The sequence below is a fragment of the Theropithecus gelada genome, chromosome 16, assembly GCF_003255815.1.
Source record: "Theropithecus gelada isolate Dixy chromosome 16, Tgel_1.0, whole genome shotgun sequence".
NCBI lineage: Eukaryota > Metazoa > Chordata > Mammalia > Primates > Cercopithecidae > Theropithecus > Theropithecus gelada.
The window spans coordinates 64,152,022-64,175,324 of NC_037684.1; the positions used below are offsets into that span (position 1 = coordinate 64,152,022).

Below are 23,303 nucleotides of genomic sequence, written 5' to 3' on the forward strand. Positions count from 1 at the left end.
GGCCCACCCTGGGGCCTGTTGGTGCATCATTCAGCCCTGTCCCCCATCTCTACCCCTGAACTTGAGAGAACCTCTGGCACCCCTGGACATCCCGGTTGGTAAAGGAGGGTTGAGGGTGCTCCCGACTTCAGATGAGTCCTTTCCTCTAGGGGTGGGGTGTGCTATCCCTGTACTGGCATCCCAGCTACACACAGACACAGGTCCATTCGGTCGTAAGTTTAATGAAGTCTGAAAGGTATGCGCCACCGTGGTCAGAGATATGGAGGCCCGGTCAGACTCTCCCTCTGCACCTCAATGGAAACGATGTGGTGTCCGGGTACCATGGCCAGGCCCAGCACACGGGGCTCCCCGGCAGAGAAGGAATCTGGAAAGAAGGATCAGAGGATCAGGGAAGCAGGCCGGCATCAGTCCCGCCCCTCTGAGCCACAAAAACGAGCCCCAGAAAACAAGGGCTGCAGCCAGGCCCTGAAGGGGAAATGCCTTGCGTAAGGTTCCGCCACATTCCCAGGCGGGTGTGCATTCCCCAGGCACTGACCCGACGGCTTGAGGAACTCCTGCGCCGAGCCCAGGATGACATTGCAGTCACGGTCAGTGCAGAGGAAGCAGCCCACCAGTGTCCGTCCATCTGTCATGCGAATGCGCATAGTTTTGTTGAGCAGCGCCTCTAGCTGCTGCCGGGCGCGCGCAGCCGCCGAGTCCTCGCGCTCTCCGTCCGAATCCTGCGCGGGGTGGAACAAGCGCTCAGACCGCGCAGTCCCGGCTGCCCGCCCGCGGAACCACAGCTCCCGGCAGCCCGCGGGGCGCTCACACAACGCCCAGAGGCTGCCGGGAGCTGCAGTTCCCCCACCCCCTCCATCTTGCTGCTCGACTGCCCCTCAATCCCAGAACCAGAGCCCGTGCTAACCCCGGCGCTGGAGCTGCTCTGACGCCGACTGCAACAGCCATTCTCTTCTCGTAGCAGCATGGTCGGTCCAGCTCCGGCCATTTGCCCGGAGGCCTCCTCTGGGCCTTTCAACTTCCTAAGCACCTTTCAGGTTGGGTGGTCCGAGATCTCGCGAGCGCTCCCGACCGCTTTCCTTTCGCGAGATCACCTCTCCTCCACCTCCTAGTCTCCTCGGCAACGGCAGAGATCTCGCGAGCTTCTCCTACTTCTAGCGCTGTGGCTCACTGAAGCGTACCACGCCGGATGTCTTACGATATCGCGAGACCTTTACCTCTACTTTCTTACACATCCTTTAGAAACTCTGAAATTTAGCGAGAATACACTCTCATACTGCCTCCTCCCTTGGTTTTCTGTCTCAGAGAGATAGTCTGTCATAAATATCCCATGTAGCCCAGGCCGCTAAATTAAAACGGAGCGTATTCGTTTTCTGCCCACCCCCAACTCCTGAAAGCGGCGCAACTCAATTACTTGATCCTTATATGCCCCGTGTGGGACTCATACTACGTTTCCCGTGAACACGTGCGGTCCAAGCCTCACCCCCCTGATATTTATCTCAGTGGACGGTGGCCGGAAAAGGACAATGGTTTCCATGTCAGCGGATAAACGCTCTCCCCTCGGCTCCCGGACGCGACGGAGGTCGTAGTAGTAGTGAGTGCGTGCTGAGGAGCAAAGGAGTAACCAAGAGAGCCAGTGACTGACAGAGCAAGAGCCATGCCGCGCCGGGGCCTGGTGGCTGGGCCAGATTTGGAGTATTTTCAGCGTCGCTATTTCACGCCGGCGGAGGTGGCCCAACATAACAGGCCCGAAGACCTCTGGGTATCTTACCTGGGACGCGTGTACGACCTAACGTCATTGGCACAGGAATACAAGGGTAAGGGTCACACGTTGGGCCGGGGCCGGAGTGTGTGTGTGTGTGTGTGTGTGTGTGTGTGTGGGCGCGCGCGCGCGTCTGCCTGGTTCTTGAAGGGCTGGCATTGACCGTGGCTGCTCTTTTCAAGGGAACCTGCTGCTGAAACCTATCGTGGAAGTTGCAGGCCAGGACATCAGCCACTGGTTTGATCCAAAGACCAAAGACGTGAGTTATGCTGAAATCTGGGGTTGTGGGTAGAGGCAATGGAGAGCGGGGATGGGAAGGAAAAGCGGAGGCTAGCCAGAGCATAATGACTGCTCTGATCCCCTCGCCCCAAACCCTCCTTTAAAGATCCGCAAGCACATAGATCCGCTGACCGGCTGCCTGAGGTACTGCACCCCGCGGGGTCGCTTTGTGCACGTTCCGCCTCAGCTGCCCTGTTCGGACTGGGCCAACGATTTTGGGAAGCCCTGGTGGCAGGGGTCGTATTATGAGGTGGGGCGGCTGTCTGCCAAGACCCGGAGCATCCGCATCATTAACACACTCACGTCGCAGGAGCACACACTGGAGGTGAGAACTGGTGACAAGGAGCAGGTTAGAGGGAATGGGGAATCCCAGCAAATCTCCAGGCCGATCTTCAGGGCAACATTTTTTTCCATAACCAGTGGGAGTGTATTTTCTGCCCTTTACATTGAGGCAACTGAGGAAAGCACAGCACCTAGGTCCCCAGGGTTGGTAGTTCTAGGAGTGTCTGGGTCACACGGGGACAAGAGACTCCTTTATAAGCCCGGGAACAGCAGTTTATGCATCTTAGTGATGGTGGTCCTTCAAAACTCTTACACGCCGTTTTGGACAGCAATTGAACTTTCTTTTTAATCTACTCTATTGCACGGATATAGTGAGGGGACAGTTGACCCTTTATGGCCATCTGGTAGTTAGAAGTGGCTGCCATTAAGAGCTGTAGGTCTTTTGGGTCTGTTCATTGCATGCTGGAGTTTCAGCTTTTTTTCTGGGGCCGTAGATTACCTGAAGCTGCTATCTGCCAAGGGAGGCACTTTGATCCTAGTGTGTATATGTGTATACTCCATCCAGAATTCTGGGGGTGGGGTGCTTCTGTGTTCTCCAGGTGGGGGTTCTGGAGTCCATATGGGAAATCCTACACCGCTATCTCCCCTATAATGCACATGCTGCCAGCTACACGTGGAAATATGAAGGGAAGAACCTGAACATGGATTTTACCCTGGAAGAGAATGGGATCCGGGATGAGGAGGAAGAATTTGACTATCTCAATATGGACGGTACACTTCACACACCTGCAATACTTCTGTACTTCAATGATGATCTCACAGAGTTGTAGGAAAGGAGACGTACACTCATGTACACTCAAGACATATTTCGAGTTTGGCTTTTTCTGTGCCTTGAGGAAAAGTGGTGGGGCGGAGGGGTGCCTGGGCCTAGATCTCCATTCCTCTCTAGGAGCTAGCCTGTGCCCTTCTGAAGTGTAAAGGTCCTATTCCCTGCCTTCATTACAATTTGCTCTGAGAAAATCAGTGAATTAATCTTTAGAAATGATACAAGAAGATCAAGTATCTTGGTTTAGGGAGATGTAGAAGAGGATAGTCAGAGTTCAGGCAGAACTGTTTGATAGTTAAGAGAGAGTAGTTCTACAGGGGTGAGGGATGGAAGGACTTTTTTGGCAATGATGGAAATGAGATGTCTGCAGGAAGATGGGATTTACAAAGACAGGAATAGGAAATGTTTATCATTGACCACACAAAGCTGGCTTATCTTACTTGTGGAATAGTATTTGGCAGCTGAAACCCAAGGGAAAGAAAGGAAGTGAGTCATTATAGGCAATTCAGGCTAGATATTATGCTGGGTACTTCATATACCCTCTCCCCCCACCCCCCACAAAGAGAAGGGGTCTTGCTCTGTCACCCAGTCTGGAGTGCAGTGGCAAAATCATGGCTCACTGCAGCCTGGAGCTCTTGGGCACAAGTGATCCTCCCACCTCTGCCTTGAGTAGTTGGGACTTTGGGTGCACGCCACAATGCCTAATTTTTTAATTTTCTATAGACACAGAGTCTCACTGTGTTGCCCAGGCTGGTTTCAAACTCCTGGGCTCAAGTGATCCTCTTGCCTCAGCCTCCCAAATAGCCTCTTCAAGACAACTACCCTATAAGGTGGATTACTATTTTACAGATAAGTCCTTTGAAACTTTGAAAAGTTTAATAGCTCAAAGGCACACTAGGTAGTACCACTAGAGCCAGAATGCAAATTCAAGTCTACCCAACTCCAAAGTCCATGTTCTCTCAATATAAAGGGACCATCTCCATGTCTAATCTCATGTTAACATTTGTAACCACTGTTCTCAGAGCAAGTATTTGGGATGTGGCTTTTTCCTAGGCTCCTTGCACAATAGGAAACTGTGGTCCTATTGTACAGTTAGCAGTTAGTGTCTCTGGGAGTTTGCAGAGTTCTCCTGTGGCGAAGAGGAGGCAAGGAAAGCTAAGTGTCAGCTAAGCAATAGCTACTGGGGCTACTTCCTTGTTAATCCCATACCCCAAATTTCTTTCCTGACCTTTTTGGGGCAAAGAGGTGGGTATTTACTAACTTGAGGGAAAACTAGAGTGGGGAAAAGGCCAGCAAATTAGTGACACTTTGGTGAGGGAGAAAAAGGAGGCAGTTTGGCACTTGGAGAAGATGAGGAAGACAGGGTTGCAAGATGGTGACTCCAAAAGAGAGAACTTGACAGGGGTAATGTAAAGAGAGATGTTAAGTCAGTCAGAAAACTCTCCTGGTGACCAAAAGAGAACCACTATCGGGGGCAGCGGCTAGATTTGGTCTCCTTTAACTTAAGGAGGGGAGATTTGAGAATGACAGGCAGGTGAACTTCCTGGCAGCAGCAAGCGAAACACAAATCAGGAGGAGTTCAGTGTGCCTTCTGGCAGGGGCATCAGGGCCCAGTGCAGGAGAAGGTGACCCCTGTGACATACCGTTGGGCTGTATAGGTGTTCTGAGGGGCTATGGGAGGCATGAACAGGAAACATTACTGTTGGCTTCAGCAGTTATCTGAATTTACTGTGAGGTGGAGGATTTAAATCTAATCCCATGGAATGCAGGAGTCCGTGAATTATCTAAATCAGTCATTTTGATCTTTAATCAACTCTGCAATTACGTGTACCTTGTTTGCTCAATTAAACCCTGAACTATTTGAGAATGAAGGCTATGCTGTTCCTCTAGTGCAAGTCTCAGGGCCTGTCCTGTGCCTACGGGATGTCTTCATTCTGCCAAAGTCTGTCCCTCTTCCAGAGACTCCTACTTCAATGCCTCTTGCCAGAAACACATCCCTTTCCTCACACATCCAGTCACTCATCAAGTGTAATCTGTCTCCTAAATATCTCTGGAACCTATCTTCTTTTCTCCAAGTTGCCATCACCTCTTGTCTAAACTGCTATGGAAACTTCCTAACCTGTTCTCCCATTTCCACTTCTGCCTTCCATGCTGCAGTAAGAGTCAGCTATGAAAAACAAACCTAAACATGGAACTTTCCTTAGCTTCTTCAGTGGCTTCCACCTGCTTTTGGGATAACGTCCTAAATTCAAAGACCTTGTATAAATCAGGCTCCTCTCGCAACACTCCTCTTTGTTCTCTACGGCCCAGACACTGGCTTTCAGTTCATTACATGTCTTGCAAGCCGCGGAGCCCTCACACACTGTCCTCTCTGCCTGCAACACGCTTCCTTTCACTTTCTGCCTAGCTGATCCTAAATGTTCCTTCCTCAGTTCTTTTCTTATTTCTTGGTGGGTCAAGACTTCTGATAAATCGGTTAGCACCATGCATTTTCCAGAGTTTTTGTTACAATTGTAAAATTATGGCTGTAATAGGCTGGCTGTACTGCTAGATTGTAAGCTCATGAGGGCAGAGATCTTGTTCACATCTCGCTCACTGCTATATTCTCATTGCTGAGCACACAGTTGCTGCTCAATAAATTTTGAATGAACTCAAATGTTAAGTGAACTCATCTGTCTATAACTAGTGGGGGGATGTTGTGTCCTAGTAGGCAAGGAAGGACGGAGGAATAGGATGTCTGGTTCCTGTGCTACAGTCTCTATCCACAGGATTCCCTTTCCCTGCTTCCCCTAGACCCCAAAACCAAAAGTTATTCCATAGAGTATCTCTGGCCAGGTGCAGTGGCTCATGCCTGTAATCCCAGAACTTTGGGAGGCCGAGGTGTGAGGATCACTTGAGGTCAGGAGTTCAAGACCAGCCTGGCCAACCTGGCAAAAGCCTGTTTCTACTAAAAATCCAAAAAATTAGCCGGGCGTGGTGGCGTGCACCTGTAATCCCAGCTACTTGGGAGGCTGAGGCAGGAGAATCGCTTGAACCTGGGAGACAGAGGTTGCGGTGAGCTGAGATAGCGCCATTGCACTCCAGCTTGGGCAACAAGAATGAAACTCCATCTCAAAAAAAAAAAGAGGGTCTCACTAGATTTTTTGGGGCCAATCCATCTGTCATTTCCCCATATGGCCACCAGGTGGCTGTAATTACTTACAGAGTCAGGGAGACAAGCCTGGAGGGAAAACCCTTCCAAAGTTAGGATGGAAAGGTGGCCCTTTCCATTTATAAGAGGACATTTATAAGGGGGAGGGAAGGACAGGAAAACAAGGGAAAACCACACGGCCACCGTTCCATTAACATTAGGTTTATGCCCGCTTTTTTTTTTTTCTCACAAGCACATGGCAGGAAAGGAGGGCAGTTAGGAATTCATGGGATAGAACAAAAAGGGGGTCCTGATTACAGGTATGGGAGTGTACAGGGCAAGGTATGGAGCTGACAAAGGGATAAAGACATCAAAATTTTTAAAAATAATGTAATGCATTCATTTATTAATACTTAAAAAAAAAAATTTCCAGTAGGCACTGCTTTGTTCTCTAAATAGCCAAGTGGATATCTACATGAGGATTATGTAAATAATGCTTTAGCCTAAAACCTAGAGAGCAAACAGAACATGAATGCAGGGTCCAAGTCCCCTTGTGGTAGTCTCTTTTGCCTTGGAGGGTGGTGGGTGGAGGGTGGAGTGCTGAAGGGAAGGCTGCCATCCCCAGTGAATCACAGAGCTTCAAAGGACTCAACTGGCAAGATTTCCCACAGGTGAGGTCCCTACATGCACATATTACTGGGGGTCATAAAGAGGCATATGTTCCTTGGAGGAAGCTTGCCTGCTCACTGGGATAAAACATGCACACATGAAAAGGTAAATGAACATAGTACATGATAAAGGACTAAGATATGGCATAGAAAAGTTTCTACCCTTACGGCAAGTCACAGGTGGATTACTAACCTGGCTGTCCTGAAACTGTTTCTAAATACTCTGTGTGTGTGTGTGTGTCTGTGGATGTGTATTATTTTTGGAAAACGGTGCTATAATTTCCATCAGATTCTCCAAATAGCCCAACCCCCTACTCCTACTCCTGAAATAGCATGCACACACACACATACACAACAATAATTGAAAAAGCCTCAAAAGTCAAATATCAAAAGTGACAATACAATGTGGTCCCAATATTCTGGCACCTGTCTCAATGGTCTGCCTCAACCTGTGGCAGAACCATGGCAACCCATGGCAGAAATTCCTAAAGCTTTAACCTTTGGGGCTAAATTTATGACGAGTCTCAGGTGTTTTACTACTGTACCAAATGTTAATCTGGCTGTACCTTGGAGCTGAGTAAAGGGATCTATCATTTGGTCTTGATACTATAACATCCAATCATACATCAGGATAAGGTTAATGCATCTAGCCCCACAGCTAAGTTTAGGGAGACCACATGGCTGGGCTGCTGTTGGGAGAACAGCCACTTGATGATGGGCCAGTAGAGCACACGGTTTAGCTGGAAGAAAGCACACAGAATTTGAAACCTGGCTGATCTTTATCCTGGAAGCCAAAGATTAAGGATTCAAAATACAAATAGATATGCACCCCAAGTACTAGGTATTCTAGGCACACAGGAAGCACTAAAAAGAAAAAAACAAAAAGCTGGTGAATGAATAAGTGAAGCGAATCCATCAAAGTGGGGATGGGGGTAAAGGCTTAAGTGCAGTGGTGTGATCACAGCTCACTGTAACCTCAAACTCCTGAGCTCAGGCAATGCTCCTGCCTCCAAGTAGCACCACCATACCTGGCTAATCTTTTATTTTTGGTAGAGACAGGGTCCTCCTATGTTGCCCACACCGGTCTCAAACTCCTGGCCTCAAGCAGTCCTCCTGCCTAGGCCTCCCAAAGTGTTGGGATTATAAGCACGAGCCACCGTGCCTGGCCAATATTTTAAATAATTTTGTACCTAGACTGGGTGTGGCAGCTCACACCTGTAATCCCAGCACTTTGGGAGGCAGAAGGATCACTTGAGGCCAGGAGTTCAAGATAAGCCTGGCCAACACAGTGAAACTCTGTCTTTACTAAAAATACAAAAATTAACCAGGTGTGGTGGCAAATGCCTATAATCCCAGCTACTCAGGAGGCTGACGCAGAACTGCTTCAACCCAGGAGGCAGAGACTGCAGTGAGCCAAGATCACGCCACTGCACTCCAGCCTGGGCAACAAAGTGAGACTCCATCTGAAAAAAAAAAAATTGTGTGCATGAAGCAAAGTTTGTGTTAACTACTTGTGTGTAGAATGTTCTACTTGTGGTGTCGTGTAGGCATCTAAAAGTTTCAGATTTAGGAGGATTTTGGGTGTTAGATTAGGGATGCTCAACCTGTACATACACATGCCTATATATAAACATATTATGAATAGAGTGAAAGTACTATAAAGACACAGAATCACATGAGAATGACAGCTGAATGATCAGAGGCATATCTGAGGAGATGCTCACATGACTCATCTGTATTACCTGTAGAGCTGCATTTACCCACATTAATCCTCCCAACAAACTTAAGGCATAGGTACTATTTTCATTTATACCGAAAAACAACACTGAAGCAGAGAGAGGTTAAGTAACTTGCCAAAAGTCATACAATTAATAAGTACCAAGGTAGTCATAGCCCATCCAACTAACATACCGCCTCCCTGCATGTCAAACATAGGATGCTATTCTAGTTACCTACCACTGCTGTATTTTGCCAGTGAATCTGCAAGATGGGTAGGGCTCAGCAGGGATGGCTCACTTCTATTCCAAAAGGTGTGAACTGGGGTGGACTGTTGGGAGCTGAGGATCCACTTTCAAGATGGCTCACTCAAATAGTTCTCAGTGCTGACTATCAGTTTTTCTCCACATGAGCCTCTACACGGGGCAGTCTGGGCTTCCTCACAGCATCCCAAGAGAACCAAGAGGAAGCCGAATCATATGACCTAGCCTCAATTCCAAGGGGAGGGAACTACTCCCACCTCTCAGCGGGAAGAGTCTCAGAATTACACTGTAAGAAGAACATGTGGGATGTGAGACATTAATGTGGCCATATTTAGAAAGTACAACCCACCAGAGATGCACTGGAGGTAAAAGGGGTTATCCAGCCCAGTCTAGGGAGGAGTGGAGGGGTGGTCTTTGAAAGGTTGTGTGTAGGGGAGATAGGGCATTGATACTTGAGCTGAGCCTTTCTTAAAAGCCTAGGTTGGAATCTTGGCCCTATCATGTATTCAATTCATTAAAATGATACTGAGCATCTGTCAGGCAGTCCTGGAAACTGTGGATACAAAAATTAATGACACAGTTTCTGCCCTCTAGGAGCTTAGAGTTTAGTGGGAGATTCACAGGAAGTTTGTGAGTCTCTTAACTTGTCATCCTGCTTCCTTATTTACACATTTGCCACAGAGAACTTTTTTTTTTTTTTTTTTGAGATGGAGTCTCACTCTGTCACCCAGGCTGGAGTGCAGTGGTGTGATCTTGGCTCACTGCAAGCTCCGCCTCCTGGGTTGACGCCATTCTCCTGCCTCAGCCTCCCGAGTAGCTGGGACGACAGGTGCCCGCCACCACGTCCAGCTAATTTTTTTTTTTTTTTTTTTTTTTTTTTTAGTAGAGATGGGGTTTCACCATGTTAGCCAGGATGGTCTTGATCTCCTGACCTCGTGATCCGCCCGCCTCGGCTTCCCAAAGTGCTGGGATTACAGGCGCGAGCCACCACACCTGGCCGCCATGGGGAACTTTTAAAATTCCCATGTTAAGGTTAAGTCTTCAAAGGCAACCTACTTCTCTTAAGATGAACTTAGAAACCCTTACCATGGTCCAGAAGGTAAGATTTGGCTCTTCCAGGCTCTTCTTTGTCTCCCACATTGGCCTTTCAGTTTCTGAAATGCCCCCCAAGCTTTGCGTCAGAGCCTTCCTACATGCTGTTCCTCTGCGTGGAACACTCCGCCCACCGCTCTTCAGCTGGCCACCTGACTCCTTAAAGTTGCTTAAATGACACTTTCTCTGATACCTCCAATTATGTCAAGTCCTTTAACACGCCCTCCCCAGGGTGCTCTGAAATGTCATAATTATAATTAAAATATTTAGGGTAATTCACTGTTTAATGTCCATTTTCTTTCCTTCTTAGACTGTAAGCACCATGGGGGCAAGGGCCACATCTCTTATTTGTGAAATACCCAGCACCTAGCCGAGTGCCCAGCCCAGAGCAGTCACTCAATAAATACAGAATGAACAAATATTTGGTGAATGCTACAAAAGAGCTAAGTATGAAACACACATCAGGAGCACCTAACCCAGTCCAGGGGGGACCAAGCCTTCTGGGGAAGTATCATCTTAAGCTAAGATTTGAAGGACAAGGAGGAGTCAGTCAAGTGGGGAGGAAGAGGACAAGGGATAGGTGGAAGAGAGAATGCTTCCTGCACAGGATAAGAAGAAATGCAAACGTAGCTTGGAAAGTGTGGAGAGCTCGGAGGCAGAAGGAACCGCTGCATGGTAAAGCTAAGAGGAAAATGGGACGCAGGGGGAGGGAAGCCAATGAGAGATGCTGAGTCAGGCCAAATCATAGAAGGCTTTGTAAACCAGGATAAGTTTTTTTTAAAAATTGAGACATAATTCACATATCGTAATATTCATCCTTTTATAGTGTACAATTCCAAGTTAAGTGTTTTATGTTTTGTTTTGTTTTGTTTTTGAGATGGTGTCTTGCTCTTGTTGCCCAGGCTGGAGTGTAATGGCATGATCTTGGCTCACTGCAACCTTCGCCTCCCAGGTTCAAGCAATTCTCCTGCCTCAGCCTCCTGAGTAGCTGGGATTACAGGTGTGCGCCACTACACCTGGCTAATTTTTGTATTTTTAGTAGAGACGGGGTTTCACCATGTTGGCCAGGCTAGCCTTGAACTCCTGACCTCATGATCCGCCCGTCTGGGCCTCCCACAGTGCTGGGATTACAGGTGTGAGCCACTGCACCTGGCCCAGAGTTAAGGGTTTTATAGAGAGAATCACATGATCAGATTTGCATTTTCAAAAGGTGACTTGACTACAATGTCAAGAGAGAAGGAAATGAGGGAAAGTGGAGACAGAGAGACTGGCGCTAATGCAGTAGTCCAGGTGAGATCCAAAGGCAGCCACAACTAGGTTAGTGGCAGTGGAGATCAGAGAGGAACTGAAGTTAAGAGAGAATAGGAGGACTTGATCATTTGGGTAGGGGTCTAAGGCAAAGGGAGGAGTCAAGGATGACACCTGTGTCTGGCCTGGATAACTGGGAGGATGGTGAAAGGAACTGCTGGAAGAGGACTTTGGGAAGGAAAGTGATGAATTTTTAGTTAGCTGTATGAGGTAACTCGGGGGCATGCAGTCACATGTCCAGATCTTATTGGATATATAGGACTGGATCCTGAAAGACAGCTCTGGGCTAGAGTTATGGGTGTGGGAATTATTGACAGATAGCAGCTGTAGCTAGTCACGGATCAGATCCCCTTAAGGGTGAAGTGTAATCTACGTAGAGGTTTGGGGAGGAGGAAAGGACACTGGAAAAGAAGAGCTAGAGGGATGAGAGAGGCCAAGGGGGAAATGTTGCCACAGAAGCCAAAGAGAGAGCATAGAAGAGAGGGGAGCGGTCAACAGCATAAAGTGCTCCATGGAGATAACGTAAGATGAAGACCTGAGCGACCATGGATTCTGCAAATAGGTCACGGTGGCTTTGTTAGAGAAGCCAGGCTGCAGTTGGACAAGGTATGCATGGGATATTCTTAGAAGAAATCCAAATGCAGAAAGGAGGAGTGTTCTGGCTTTATAACCATGCACAGAATATTTAAATACCTTCCTTTGGATTCCGTTTCTTCAACCATAAAATACAGATAATAGGAAGTAAGGTGACAGTAGGGCAACAGGCAAGATCCAGGACATGGTCACCCTAAAAAGATGCTACCTTATAGTGTTGTTGAGAAGATTAAATAAGGAATGGGAACCTGCCCAGCACTATAAAGAGTCCTTGGAAAAGACACTCAGAAAGCCTTAGTTTTCTTTCCCATTCCTTGTGCTAGCCATTCTTTATTTAGTAATGAATCCTCCCCTCAGGATTTTAAGATTTGGCATTTTTCAGCATCCAGGTAACATCTGACATGATCAGAAAATTACAGACTGTATCTGTGACTAACATTCAGTTTCCAACCTAACAATAGTGTTTATTCCTCCATTAGGAGAAGTTTTTGAGTCAAGTAAAATATGGTTTGTTTCATATCATGCCAGAATTGAGCTTCTTTACACAGTGATGAAAGCAAGGGAATGGGGCCAATTACTGGGAGAAGAGTAACTAAAGTCAGTCCTTTGCTCCTAAAGGAGTTTAAGGTGCTTAAGCTTTCATAACTCAGGTTGTGAATCTTCTCACCTTGCAATCATCTTAAGTGAATCTCTGAAGAGAGAAGTGGCTAACAGTAAACTTGATGGTTTAGAGTAACAGCTACCAATTATCGAGTACCTTATTACAGCCAGTGCTTTATGTAAGTTAGCTCACGTAACCCTCACCACAACCCTTTGAGATAGGCATTAATACTGCTGTTTTACAGATGAAGGAGCTGAGACTTGAAGGATAAACAGCTTGCCCAGGGCCATAGTTATTAAGTGGCAGAGCTTGGATTCCAGGTGTTACCTTTCTGACACCAAAGTTCAAACTCTTCCTCTAATGAAGTGAGTGGATAACTTTATTATTGACTCTGGGATACATTTTAGGAGTTCTACAGTTTTGGAATATAGAATAATTTGATTTTAATGTACTAATTATATCTCATTCAGTCTGAAATAAAAATGATTCTCAGTCGAGTACAGTGGCTGATGCCTATAATCCCAGCACTTTGGGAGGCTGAGATGGGTGGATCACTTCATGTCAGGAGTTCGCACCAGCCTGGCCAACATGGTGAAACCCCATCTCTACTAAAAATACAAAAAGTAGCCAGGCTTGGTGGTGAGCTCCTGTAATCCCAGCTACTTGGAAGGCTAAGGCAGGAGAATCACTTGAACCCAGGAGGCAGAGGTTGCAGTGAGCCAAGATCACACCACTGCACTCCAGCCTGGGCGACAGAGCAAGACTCCGTCTCAAAAAAAAAAAAAAAAAAAAAAAAGATTTCCTTTACAGACTGGAGTGCTAGATGGCAAAAGGGCCCAAGAGCAAGTGAAGGACCAGGTAAGAGGAAGCCAGTGTGGGTTAGCATTTCCCATGACAAATTTATAACCTAAAGGATAGTTAATCAGCTGGGAAAAATGTGCAATTCTGCCAGAACAACTGGGGCTTGAAAATAGATGAAAAGCAAGATACTTCTAGCTGGCCAGCCAACAGAAAACTATTAAGAAATTGTTAAAAAGCAATGTCAAATGGGAAAAAGTTTGGTTTTTGCCATTTTGTATAGGACTATTCAGTTTCCATCATAGTGGTCAATCGAAAAAGATCTACAGTTGGGCATGGTGGCCCCTGTGCTTGTAGCCCCAGCTACTCCAGAAGCTGAGGTGGGAGGCTCGCTTGAGCCTGGGAGGCAGTTGCTGCAGTGAGCTGAGATCTCGCCACTGCACTCCAGCCTGGGTGACAGAGCAAGACTCTGTCTCAAAAATAAAAAAAAATAAAATATATTTTAAAAAGCAGATCTAAAAAACTTGCAGAAGGCAAAGACAACAATTACAACAATTTTGGGCTTACATCTTCCTCCTTCTGATTAAGATGATATCCCTTACTCAGTGAGAGCAAGGAAAAGGATTTAGCTAAAAGGCAGCAATAGAAGGATGAGCAGACCAGATAAAATCTTTTAATCAATTAAAAAACAAACAAAAAATATTTTAATTGAAAAGCTATATTGCAGTATTTGGGTTTTTTATTAGGTACTGGAGGTACAGAGAACTATTCCATAGCTCAGAAGTTGAGTTACTTCTATTTTAAAATTTATTTATTTTGGCCAGGCACGGTGGCTCACGCTTGTAATGCTAGCACTCTGGGTGGCTGAGGTGGGCAGATCACCTGACGTCAGGAGTTCAAGACCAGCCTAGCCAAGATGGTGAAACCTCGTCTCTACTAAAAAAAATACACAAAAATTAGCCTGGTGCAGTGGTGCATGCCTATAATCCCAGCTACTTGGGAGGCTGAGGCAGGAGAATTGCTTGAACCCGGGAGGTGGAGGTTTTGGGGAGCCAAGATCATGTCACTACATTCCAGCTTGGGGGCGACAGAGCAAGACTCCATCTCAAAAAAAAAAAAAAAAAAAATGTAGAAACGGTGTCTCACTATGTTGCTCAGGCTGATCTTGAACTCCTGGGCGCAAGTGATCCATCCACCCCAGCTTCCCAAAGTGTGGAGATTACAGGTGTGAACCACCCTACCCAGCCAGAAATTATTTCTAAAAAGATGCCACACCATCATATTGCGCTAAGCACATCTAGAAACAAATTCATTATGCCCTCCTAAAGCCAGCTTCTTTCTCAAGTGCTATTAACAATGTCCAATTCTTGAGCCATCACACCATCCAGTTTTCTTTTTTCAGGTCTACTATGGTCCACAAGTTTAGGTATAAATGCCCACCTCTCAACAGCTCTGACCTTAAGCAAGATATTTCACCTCCCTTTGTCTGTTTTCTCATCTGTAAAATGTGTATTAGGATAGTTTCTACTTTATAAGGTTATTGAAAGGAGTGAGTTAGTACATGTTAAGTACATCTTAGATAGTTCCTGGACACAGAGTAAAACTCAATAAAAGTCAGCAATCATCATCCTATTGTTCATCTTTTGTACATATACTTTACTACTTTTGTTTTTTTCTATTGGTCTTTTTCTTATTGTTGATTTCTGTGACATCTTTATTTCATCAAGAATACAAACACTAGCTTGCTATCTTCCTTTCTATTTCCTTACTCCTGCTATTATACAATATTGGAGTAATCCTGGAGCCAGTACCCCACCCTAGCAGCTTCTTGATTACAGAAGAAACAGGAATTAGATCTCTGGTGGGCCTGTTCTAAAACGTTCTTTTTTCTTTTCTTCTTCTTTTTTTTTTCTTTGAGGTGGAGTCACTCTGTCACCCAGGCTGGAGTGCAGTGGCGCAATCTTGGCTCAATGAAACCTCCGCTTCCCGAGTTCAAGAGATTCTCTTGCCTCAGCTTTCCGAGTAGCTGGGATTACAGGCATGCGCCATGATGCCCGGCTATTTTTTGTATTTTTAGTAGTGATGGGGTTTTACCATGTTGGCCAGGCTGGTCTTGAACTCCTGACCTCAAGTGATCCACCCATCTCAGCTTCCCAAAGTGTTGGGATGAGAGGCGTAAGCCACCAAGTCTGTCCTTACAATGTTCTTGTCACTCCGGAAACTCAGTCTGTAGTTCTTCTTTGGCCCTTCCAAAGCCCTAGTTTCCTGGATAAAGTATCTTTCTGAGCTAGTTTCTGTTATGTCTGAGCTCTATTAGAGCACACAGTATTTACTGAATAAAATGATCTGTCATAAATGGCACAAATGTTTTCCTAGCTAGTCTTTAACTTTATGATGTTTTCTTACATAGTAAAATTTAGTTTCATTGAGTTAAATGTATCCACGTTTTCCTTTATGGTTGATGCTTGTTGTATGCTGAAGCCTTTTTCATCCCCAAGATCAGGAAAATATTCTTCCACACTTTTTCTATCTCATTCTAGTTCTCTAAAAATTTTTTTTTTTTTTTTTTTTTTTTTGAGACGGAGTCTCGCTCTGTCGCCCGGGCTGGAGTGCAGTGGCGCGATCTCGGCTCACTGCAAGCTCCGCCTCCCGGGCTCCCGCCATTCTCCTGCCTCAGCCTCCCGAGTAGCTGGGACTACAGGCACCTGCCACCTCGCCCGGCTAATTTTTTTGTATTTTTTTAGTAGAGACGGGGTTTCACCGTGTTAGCCAGGATGGTCTCGATCTCCTGACCTCGTGATCCACCCGTCTCGGCCTCCCAAAGTGCTGGGATTACAGGCTTGAGCCACCGCGCCCGGCCTCTAAAAAATTTTTTGGTCTTGCTGAATTGAGCAGAATTACATTTTCATTTTGTTTTGTTTTTTTGAGACGGAGTCTTGCTCTCTTGCCCAGGCTGGAGTACAGTGGCACAATCTCGGCTCACTGCAACCTCCGCGTTCAAGTGATTCTCCTGCCTCAGCCTCCTGAGTAGCTTGGACTTCAGGTGCCCGCCACCACGCCCGGCAAATTTTTTTATTTTTAATAGAGATGGGGTTTCACCATGTTGGTCAGGCTGGTCTTGAACCTCTGACCTTGTGATCAGCCCACCTCGTCCTCCCAGAGTGCTGGGATTACAGGCCTGAGCCACTGTGCCTGGCCAATTTTTGTTTTTAAGGTCACAATTTAATCCATCTGAAAACTAGTTTAGTAAATAGTAAGGATCCACCTTTTATATTTTCACAAATAGTTTTCCATTTATCGATTATGCATCATTATTTATCAATAATCCTTTGCCCCACTGATTTAAAGTATCACCTTCGCCATATATTAAACACTTGAAGCAGTCAACAGATATTTATTTACAGGGTGCCTAATGTGCGCCTGGTGCTAGACTGATATGACAGTGGAGAAGGGTGACAGGGCCCCTCCTCTCTGGAGCCTAATGAGAAAGATAAAGGATAATATGTTAGCACATAGGAGGGGCGCCTATTATAAGCTTGGAGAGTCAGGGGAGTTTAGTGCATGCCTGCTTACTGTGTGTCAGACACAGTACTAAAGACCTTAAAAGTATAATTCCATTGACTTGGTAATATTAGGGCTTCACAAAAAGACATATATTGCCATTTTAGTTGAAGAAACAAACTCTGAGTAGTGGAAGCAGCAGAACCCAGCCCTGTCTCCCAAGCCCAAGTTCTTAAGTACCATGGCTGACCACTAATCCATACAGCACTGCCTCTTTGAAGGGGGACTGACGAGGAGGAGTCAGAGAGGCAAAGGAAAAACCAGGAATGCAAAACTACAGAAGTCAAGCAAATTATTTTTCAAAAAGGGGGTGGTCAAGTGAAGAACTAAGAACATCCTCTGATTTTTAGCAACCAGGAGGTTGTTGGTAATTTGGTGAAAGCAGCTGTAGTGGGGGCAGAGGGCTGGAAAACGAGTAGGCAAGTAGACACTGAGGGCAGTTAATTCTTTCAAGAGGCTTGGCTGTGAATGGACACAGTGCGGTAAGGTGGCAGCTAAAGGGGTCCAGAGTATTTCTTTCAAAGATAAGGAGATTTGAGCACATTTTAATGTGGTTGGGAAAGAGCAAGTGGAATGGGAAATAAAGGACTGAGTTAGAGGATCGCTGGTAACCACTGTCCCTGAGAAGGTGGCAGGGGTGAGACCAAGAGCCCAAGTATAGGGATTAGCTTCAGACAGGACAAGAGGAAAGGATAAAAGGACAAATATGGACAGAGTTAAACATGTAGTTGAGTGTTGGAATTTCAAGGGAGTTCTCATATGATAATCCAGCTCCTGGAAGTAGATAAGATTTTCTATCTATATGAAATTAAAATGAACATATGTATCCTGTTCTTTAAAATGAACTAGTATAAGGAGAAGGTTTTGAGGAAGTCACTGTGGAGAACTAAGCTGACTAGGAAAAAGGATGAGCAGAAACACTGGTCTGAATGGTCATGGTGTTTTCTTCAGCAGCCCTTTGCATTGTGGGTGTAAACAAGCAACCAAAGTGATACAAGGCCAGGGGTTTGCAGGAAGGAAAATAAGAAGAGGGCACCAAGACAGTGGCAGGAGCGTGGTTAAAATGATAGACCATGGAATTTAAGCTGGATAGGAAAAGAGGTGAAGATGGTATAGCTGATTAGGAGAAAATGAGGAGCTAAGGGACTATAGTGTCTCATGGTGGGTCCAGGAATAGAGTAGAAGTAAATGAGGGGGCTGGAAGGATAGAAAGTTGTGGCCCAAGTTGGGGGTTTGAATTTAATATTTCAAAAGGAAGTCCAGAGATGGGGTCAGAAGTGGGATAGCTAGACAGGTCTCTGGAAATAAGGGGATCAAGGGACCAAAAAGTCTGGGTGATGAATAGATCATTCATGTCGATCCTAAGGTCACCGAAGATGATGGCAGGACTAAGTCAGGTGTCAGTCATCAATGAATGAAGGAAATGTCAGGAGGTAAGTAGAAAACAGTGAGGAAGAGAAGGTAAGGAACACACAGCAAGACTGCTGCAGCCTTAAAGAAATAGGGGCTTCTTACACAAGATGAGGGAATCTGGAGGCAACAGTAGAGATACAGAATTAGCCAGGCGCAGTGGCTCACGTCTGTAATCCCAGCACTTTGGGAGGCCAAGGTGGATGGATCACTTGAGGTCAGAAGTTCGAGACCAGCCTGGCCAACATGGTGAAACCCCATCTCTACTAAAAATACAAAAATTAGCTGGGTGTGGTGGCGGGCACCTGTAATCCCAGCTACCTAGCAGGCTGAGGCAGGAGAATCACTTGAACTGGGAGGTGGAGGTTGGTGAACCAAGATTGTGCCACTGCATTCCAGCCTGGGCAATAAGAGCAAAACTCCGTCTCAAAAAACAAAAACAAAAACAAAAATAAAAATAAAAAAAGGGTGGGTGTGGTGGCTCACACCTGTAATCCCAACACTTCGGAAGGCCACTGGTGGGAGAATCGCTTGAGGCCAAGAGTTTAAGACCAGTTTGAACAACACAGTGAGATTCCATCTCTATAAAACATTTTAGGCCAGGCGCGGTGGCTCAAGCCTGTAATCCCAGCACTTAGGGAGGCCGAGACGGGCGGATCACGAGGTCAGGATATCGAGACCATCCTGGCTAACACGGTGAAACCCCGTCTCTACTAAAAAATACAAAAAACTAGCCGGGCGAGGTGGCGGGCGCCTGTAGTCCCAGCTACTTGGGAGGCTGAGACAGGAGAATGGCGTAAACCCAGGAGGCGGAGCTTGCAGTGAGCTGAGATCCGGCCACTGCACTCCAGCCTGGGCGATAGAGCAAGACTCCGTCTCAAAAAAAAAACATTTTAAAACTATCCAGTTGTGGTAGTGTGTGCCTGTAGTCCAGCTACTGGTGAGGCTGAGGCAGGAGGAAAGCTTGAGCCTAGGAGTTGGAGGCTGCAGTGAGCTATGATCACACCACTGCACTCCAGCCTGGGTGACAGAGCAAGACCCTGTCACTAAAATGAAACAAAACAAAAAACCCTCTGTAAGCAATATTTTAATGGTTTCTCACAATCTTTCATTGATGTCTAACTTCCTCACTAAAACTGGCTTTAAAGGTGACCAAATGACAAGTACAATACTTTTCTTGGTTTGTACTGTTTTTTTAAAGACAAGGTCTCACTGTGTTGCCCAGGCTGCAGTGCAGTGGTATAATCATAGCTCACTGCAGGCTCCAGCTCCTGGGCTGAGCTCTCCTTCTGCCTCAGTTTCCTGAGTAGGTAGGACTACAGGCACGAGCCACCATGCCTGGCTAATTTTTAAACTTTTTTTGTAGAGATAGTCTTGCTATGTTGTTCAGGCTGGTCTTAAACTCCTGGCCTCAAGGGATCCTCCCCTCTTGGCCTCCCAGAGCGTACTGGGATTACAGGTGTGAGTCACTGTATTGGCTGGTTTGTATTAAAAAAAATTCAGATAGAATTCATATACCTTATTCACCATTTTAAAGTGAATTCAGGGGTTTTTAGGATATTCACAAAGCTGTGCAACTATCACCATTATCCAGAATTCCAGACATTTCCATCACCCCAAAAAGAAACCCATATCCATTAGCAGTCCCTCCCATTCTTCCCGCCCCTGAAACCTGCGCAACCACTGATCTACCAGTTGCCTATTCTGGACATTTCATATAAATGGCATCAAATAATATGTGGCCTTTTATGTCTAACTTCTCTTACTTAGCATAATGTTTTCAAAGTTCATCCATCTTGTAGCATGTATCAGTACTCCATTCCTTTTTACGGCTGAATAATATTCCACTGCATGGATATACTGTATTTATCCATTCATCAGTTGCTGGATATTTTTGTTTACACTTTTTGGCTATTATGAATAATGCTTCTATGAAGATTCATGTACAACTTTATGTGTGGACATATGATTCAATTATCTTGGGTGTACACTTAGTATTGACATTGCTAGGTCATATGGTAGCTCTGTAGTTAACTTTTTGAGGAACTGTCAGTTTGTACTCTTCTTGATGAAGCATCTAGTATCAATGATCGCATCTAGTACATGAAGCATCTAGTATCAATGATCGCGCCTTCCTTCTGAAGCTGTCTTCTTACTCTACCATATCAACACTACCTGGTATACTTACCACTTGAACAACTTGTTTTTCTTTGGCTTCTCCTCTCCCCACTCCATCCTTCAAAGTTCCCCCAAGGTTCTGACCTCTACTCTTCACTTGATATACAAAAATTCTTACCCTTTAAAGAGGTACCAACTCCTACTATACCCTATCATGAACTTAACACTCCAGCCATATGAGGTCTACATACTACCTGCTAAATTCTTTCTTATCACACCTAAACTGCCTTTTTTCTTCCTCTGTGCTACACAAATCTCAGTTATTTGTGAGCTAACCTCAAATGCAACTACATATGAAAGTTATTTACTTGTTTCCCTGCTTCCAACCAAGAAAGAGCTTTCTTCTCTGAACGCTGATTTTATAGCCCATAACCATCATCACAATCATATATTGCTACTTAGGTTTTCATGTCTGTTTTATGCCTTATCTCAAAAAATGTCCCTCCTCCCTTCACCTAGTCAATCTCTTGGTCACTAAAAAATTTTCAAATTGCTTTATAAGATGTACAATGAAAAAATAATTTCCCCTTCCCAATGGCAACTACTGTAGTTTCCTGTATATTCTTCCAGGAATATTCCATGGATATTCACATATTTTTTCTTTCATAAATGTTACCATGTTATATATGCTCTTCTGTACCTTCCCTTTTTCCCTCTCATATTTTAATTATTCTTTAAAGTGGAACCTCACTAATGTTTTAAAAACCCTAACTACATTACATCTACTGATTGTACTTTGCTTACACATTTTCACTTCAAAGAACCAGAGATTCATTAGGAATTATTTCTTTAGAGAAGTCATACTACTTTTTATCCCACTTGGCTCCAGTTGCTAATGTAATCAATGAAGCTACTTAATTTTGTTTACATAAATAATAAATACTTTCTCATTGTAAAAATTCAGAATTATCCATGAAGCAAACAATCCCCCTTGACTATTTTTTCCAGAAAGTAACCAATGTTACCAGTTTGGTATGTATAATTCCAGCATTTTTAAAGGCATTTAAATCCAAATAAATATATCAGTAAAAATATTATTTTCTAATTTCTTTAAACATAAACTAAATGATGTCATAACATATACACTGTTTTACAATTTGCTTGTTTCCATTCAACAATATATTAACCATGTCTCTACATATAGAAGTAACTCATTTTTCTTTTTCTTTTCTTTTTAATGGCCTGTGACACAGCCCCAGGAGATCCTGACAACATGTGCCCCAGTAACTCCTTTTTCTTAATTGCTGTGTAGTTTGTTTAGCTATTCTTCACTATTGGAGATTTAGGGTGTTTCCAGTTTTTTGCTGTTACAAACAATGTTGTAATGAACGGCTCTGTAATGTCACCCTATGCACAAGTATGGTGACTGTTTCTCTATAATAAATGGTAAGAAGTGGAACTCTGTGTCAGAAAACACTAAGTTTATAAGTATAATAGATACTATTAAATTGGCCTTGCTAGTTCTGCGGTATAGTTGTTATAGTTAATAACAGTAATATATGTGACCATCAGTTTCACATATTAGTGTCCTTTAAAACTCTAGGACATCTCATTGACTTAGAACTCATGTAGTATATAGTAGAAGAACACTAGATTGGAAACTGAAAGATAAAAGTTTAAGCCCTGGTTCTGTCTCTAACTACTAACTTGATCTTAGGTAATCCTTTCAATATCTAGGCCCCAGTTTCTATACCTATAAAATTAGATTAAAGTGATATTTTCTTTTTTTTTTTTTTTTTTTTTTTTTTGAGACGGAGTGTCGCTGTGCTCCCAGGCTGGAGTGCAGTGGCGTGATCTCAGTTCACTGCAAGCTCCGCCTCCCAGGTTCACGCCATTCTCCCGCCTCAGCCTCCTGAGTAGCTGAGACTACAGGCGCCCGCCACCACGCCCGGCTAGTTTTTTGTATTTTTAGTAGAGACGGGGTTTCACCATGTTAGCCAGGATAGTCTCGATCTCCTGACCTCGTGATCCACCCGCCTCGGCCTCCCAAAGTGCTGGGATTACAGGCTTGAGCCACCGCGCCCGGCAAAGTGATATTTTCTAAAATATGTACCTATATTAGTAGCATGCAAGATGCTTTTACTTTTATTGATTTTTATTTTAATAATTATCGCATTTTAAATTAGAAAGAAAAGGCCGGGCGCGGTGGCTCAAGCCTGTAATCCCAGCACTTTGGGAGGCCGAGACGGGCGGATCACAAGGTCAGGAGATCGAGACCATCCTGGCTAACCCGGTGAAACCCCGTCTCTACTAAAAAATACAAAAAACTAGCCGGGCGAAGTGGCGGGCGCCTGTAGTCCCAGCTACTCGGGAGGCTGAGGCAGGAGAATGGCGTGAACCCAGGAGGCGGAGCTTGCAGTGAGCTGAGATCCGGCCACTGCACTCCAGCCTGGGTGACAGAGCAAGACCCCGTCTCAAAAAAAAAAAAAAAAAAATAGAAAGAAAAACATAATGACAGTATCAAATGAAAGATTTATGGATATTATTTCTAGTAATATAAAAAATTTACTTTTTTTTTTTTGAGAGGGAGTCTCGCTCTTTCGCCCAGGCTGGAGTACAGTGGCGCGATCTGGGCTCACTGCAAGCTCCGCCTCCCAGGTGCACGCCATTCTCCTGCCTCACCCTCCTGAGTAGCTGGGATTACAGGCACCTGCCACCACACCTGGCTAATTTTTTTTTTTGTATTTTTTAGTTGAGACGGGTTTCACCGTGTTAGCCAGGATAGTCTCGATCTCCCGACCTCGTGATCCGCCCGCTTTGGCTTCCCAAAGTGCTGGGATTACAGGCGTTTGAGCCACTGTGCCCGGCCAAAATTTAACTTTTTTTTTTTTTTTTTTT

The 23,303-nt window shown here is 45.1% G+C and overlaps 2 protein-coding genes across 6 annotated transcripts in view; one reads left to right on the plus strand and one right to left on the minus strand.

The window, feature by feature from the left end:
- Positions 1-205: 205 nt before the first annotated feature.
- The window catches only part of NAA38 (N(alpha)-acetyltransferase 38, NatC auxiliary subunit), a 32,638-nt gene continuing 9,540 nt past the window's right edge, over positions 206-23,303 (minus strand). Inside the window, exons 3-5 of one of the 3 annotated variants that reach the window (XM_025360996.1) lie at positions 10,010-10,077; positions 536-719; positions 206-364 (exon numbers count right to left, since the gene is read on the minus strand). In XM_025360996.1, the coding sequence (XP_025216781.1) occupies positions 252-364; positions 536-719; positions 10,010-10,063 (351 nt within the window). In that variant the 5' untranslated portion in view covers positions 10,064-10,077 and the 3' untranslated portion in view covers positions 206-251. Of the gene's footprint in view, positions 370-510; positions 720-904; positions 1,410-10,009; positions 10,078-23,303 lie in introns of those variants that run through there. The other 2 variants (XM_025360995.1, XM_025360994.1) reach the window with 2 other exon arrangements.
- On the plus strand, positions 1,249-5,910 carry LOC112608898 (cytochrome b5 domain-containing protein 1). Of its 3 annotated transcripts, none has more exons than XM_025360992.1 (4): positions 1,249-1,814; positions 1,942-2,018; positions 2,145-2,363; positions 2,920-5,799. In XM_025360992.1, the coding sequence occupies exons 1-4, from the start codon at positions 1,655-1,657 to the stop codon at positions 3,148-3,150; spliced, it is 687 nt and encodes a 228-aa protein (XP_025216777.1). In that variant the 5' UTR covers positions 1,249-1,654; the 3' UTR covers positions 3,151-5,799. The 3 variants fall into 3 exon arrangements, with proteins under 3 accessions (XP_025216777.1, XP_025216778.1, XP_025216776.1); XM_025360993.1 differs by having other exon boundaries at positions 2,988-5,799; XM_025360991.1 differs by having other exon boundaries at positions 1,266-1,814; positions 2,145-5,910.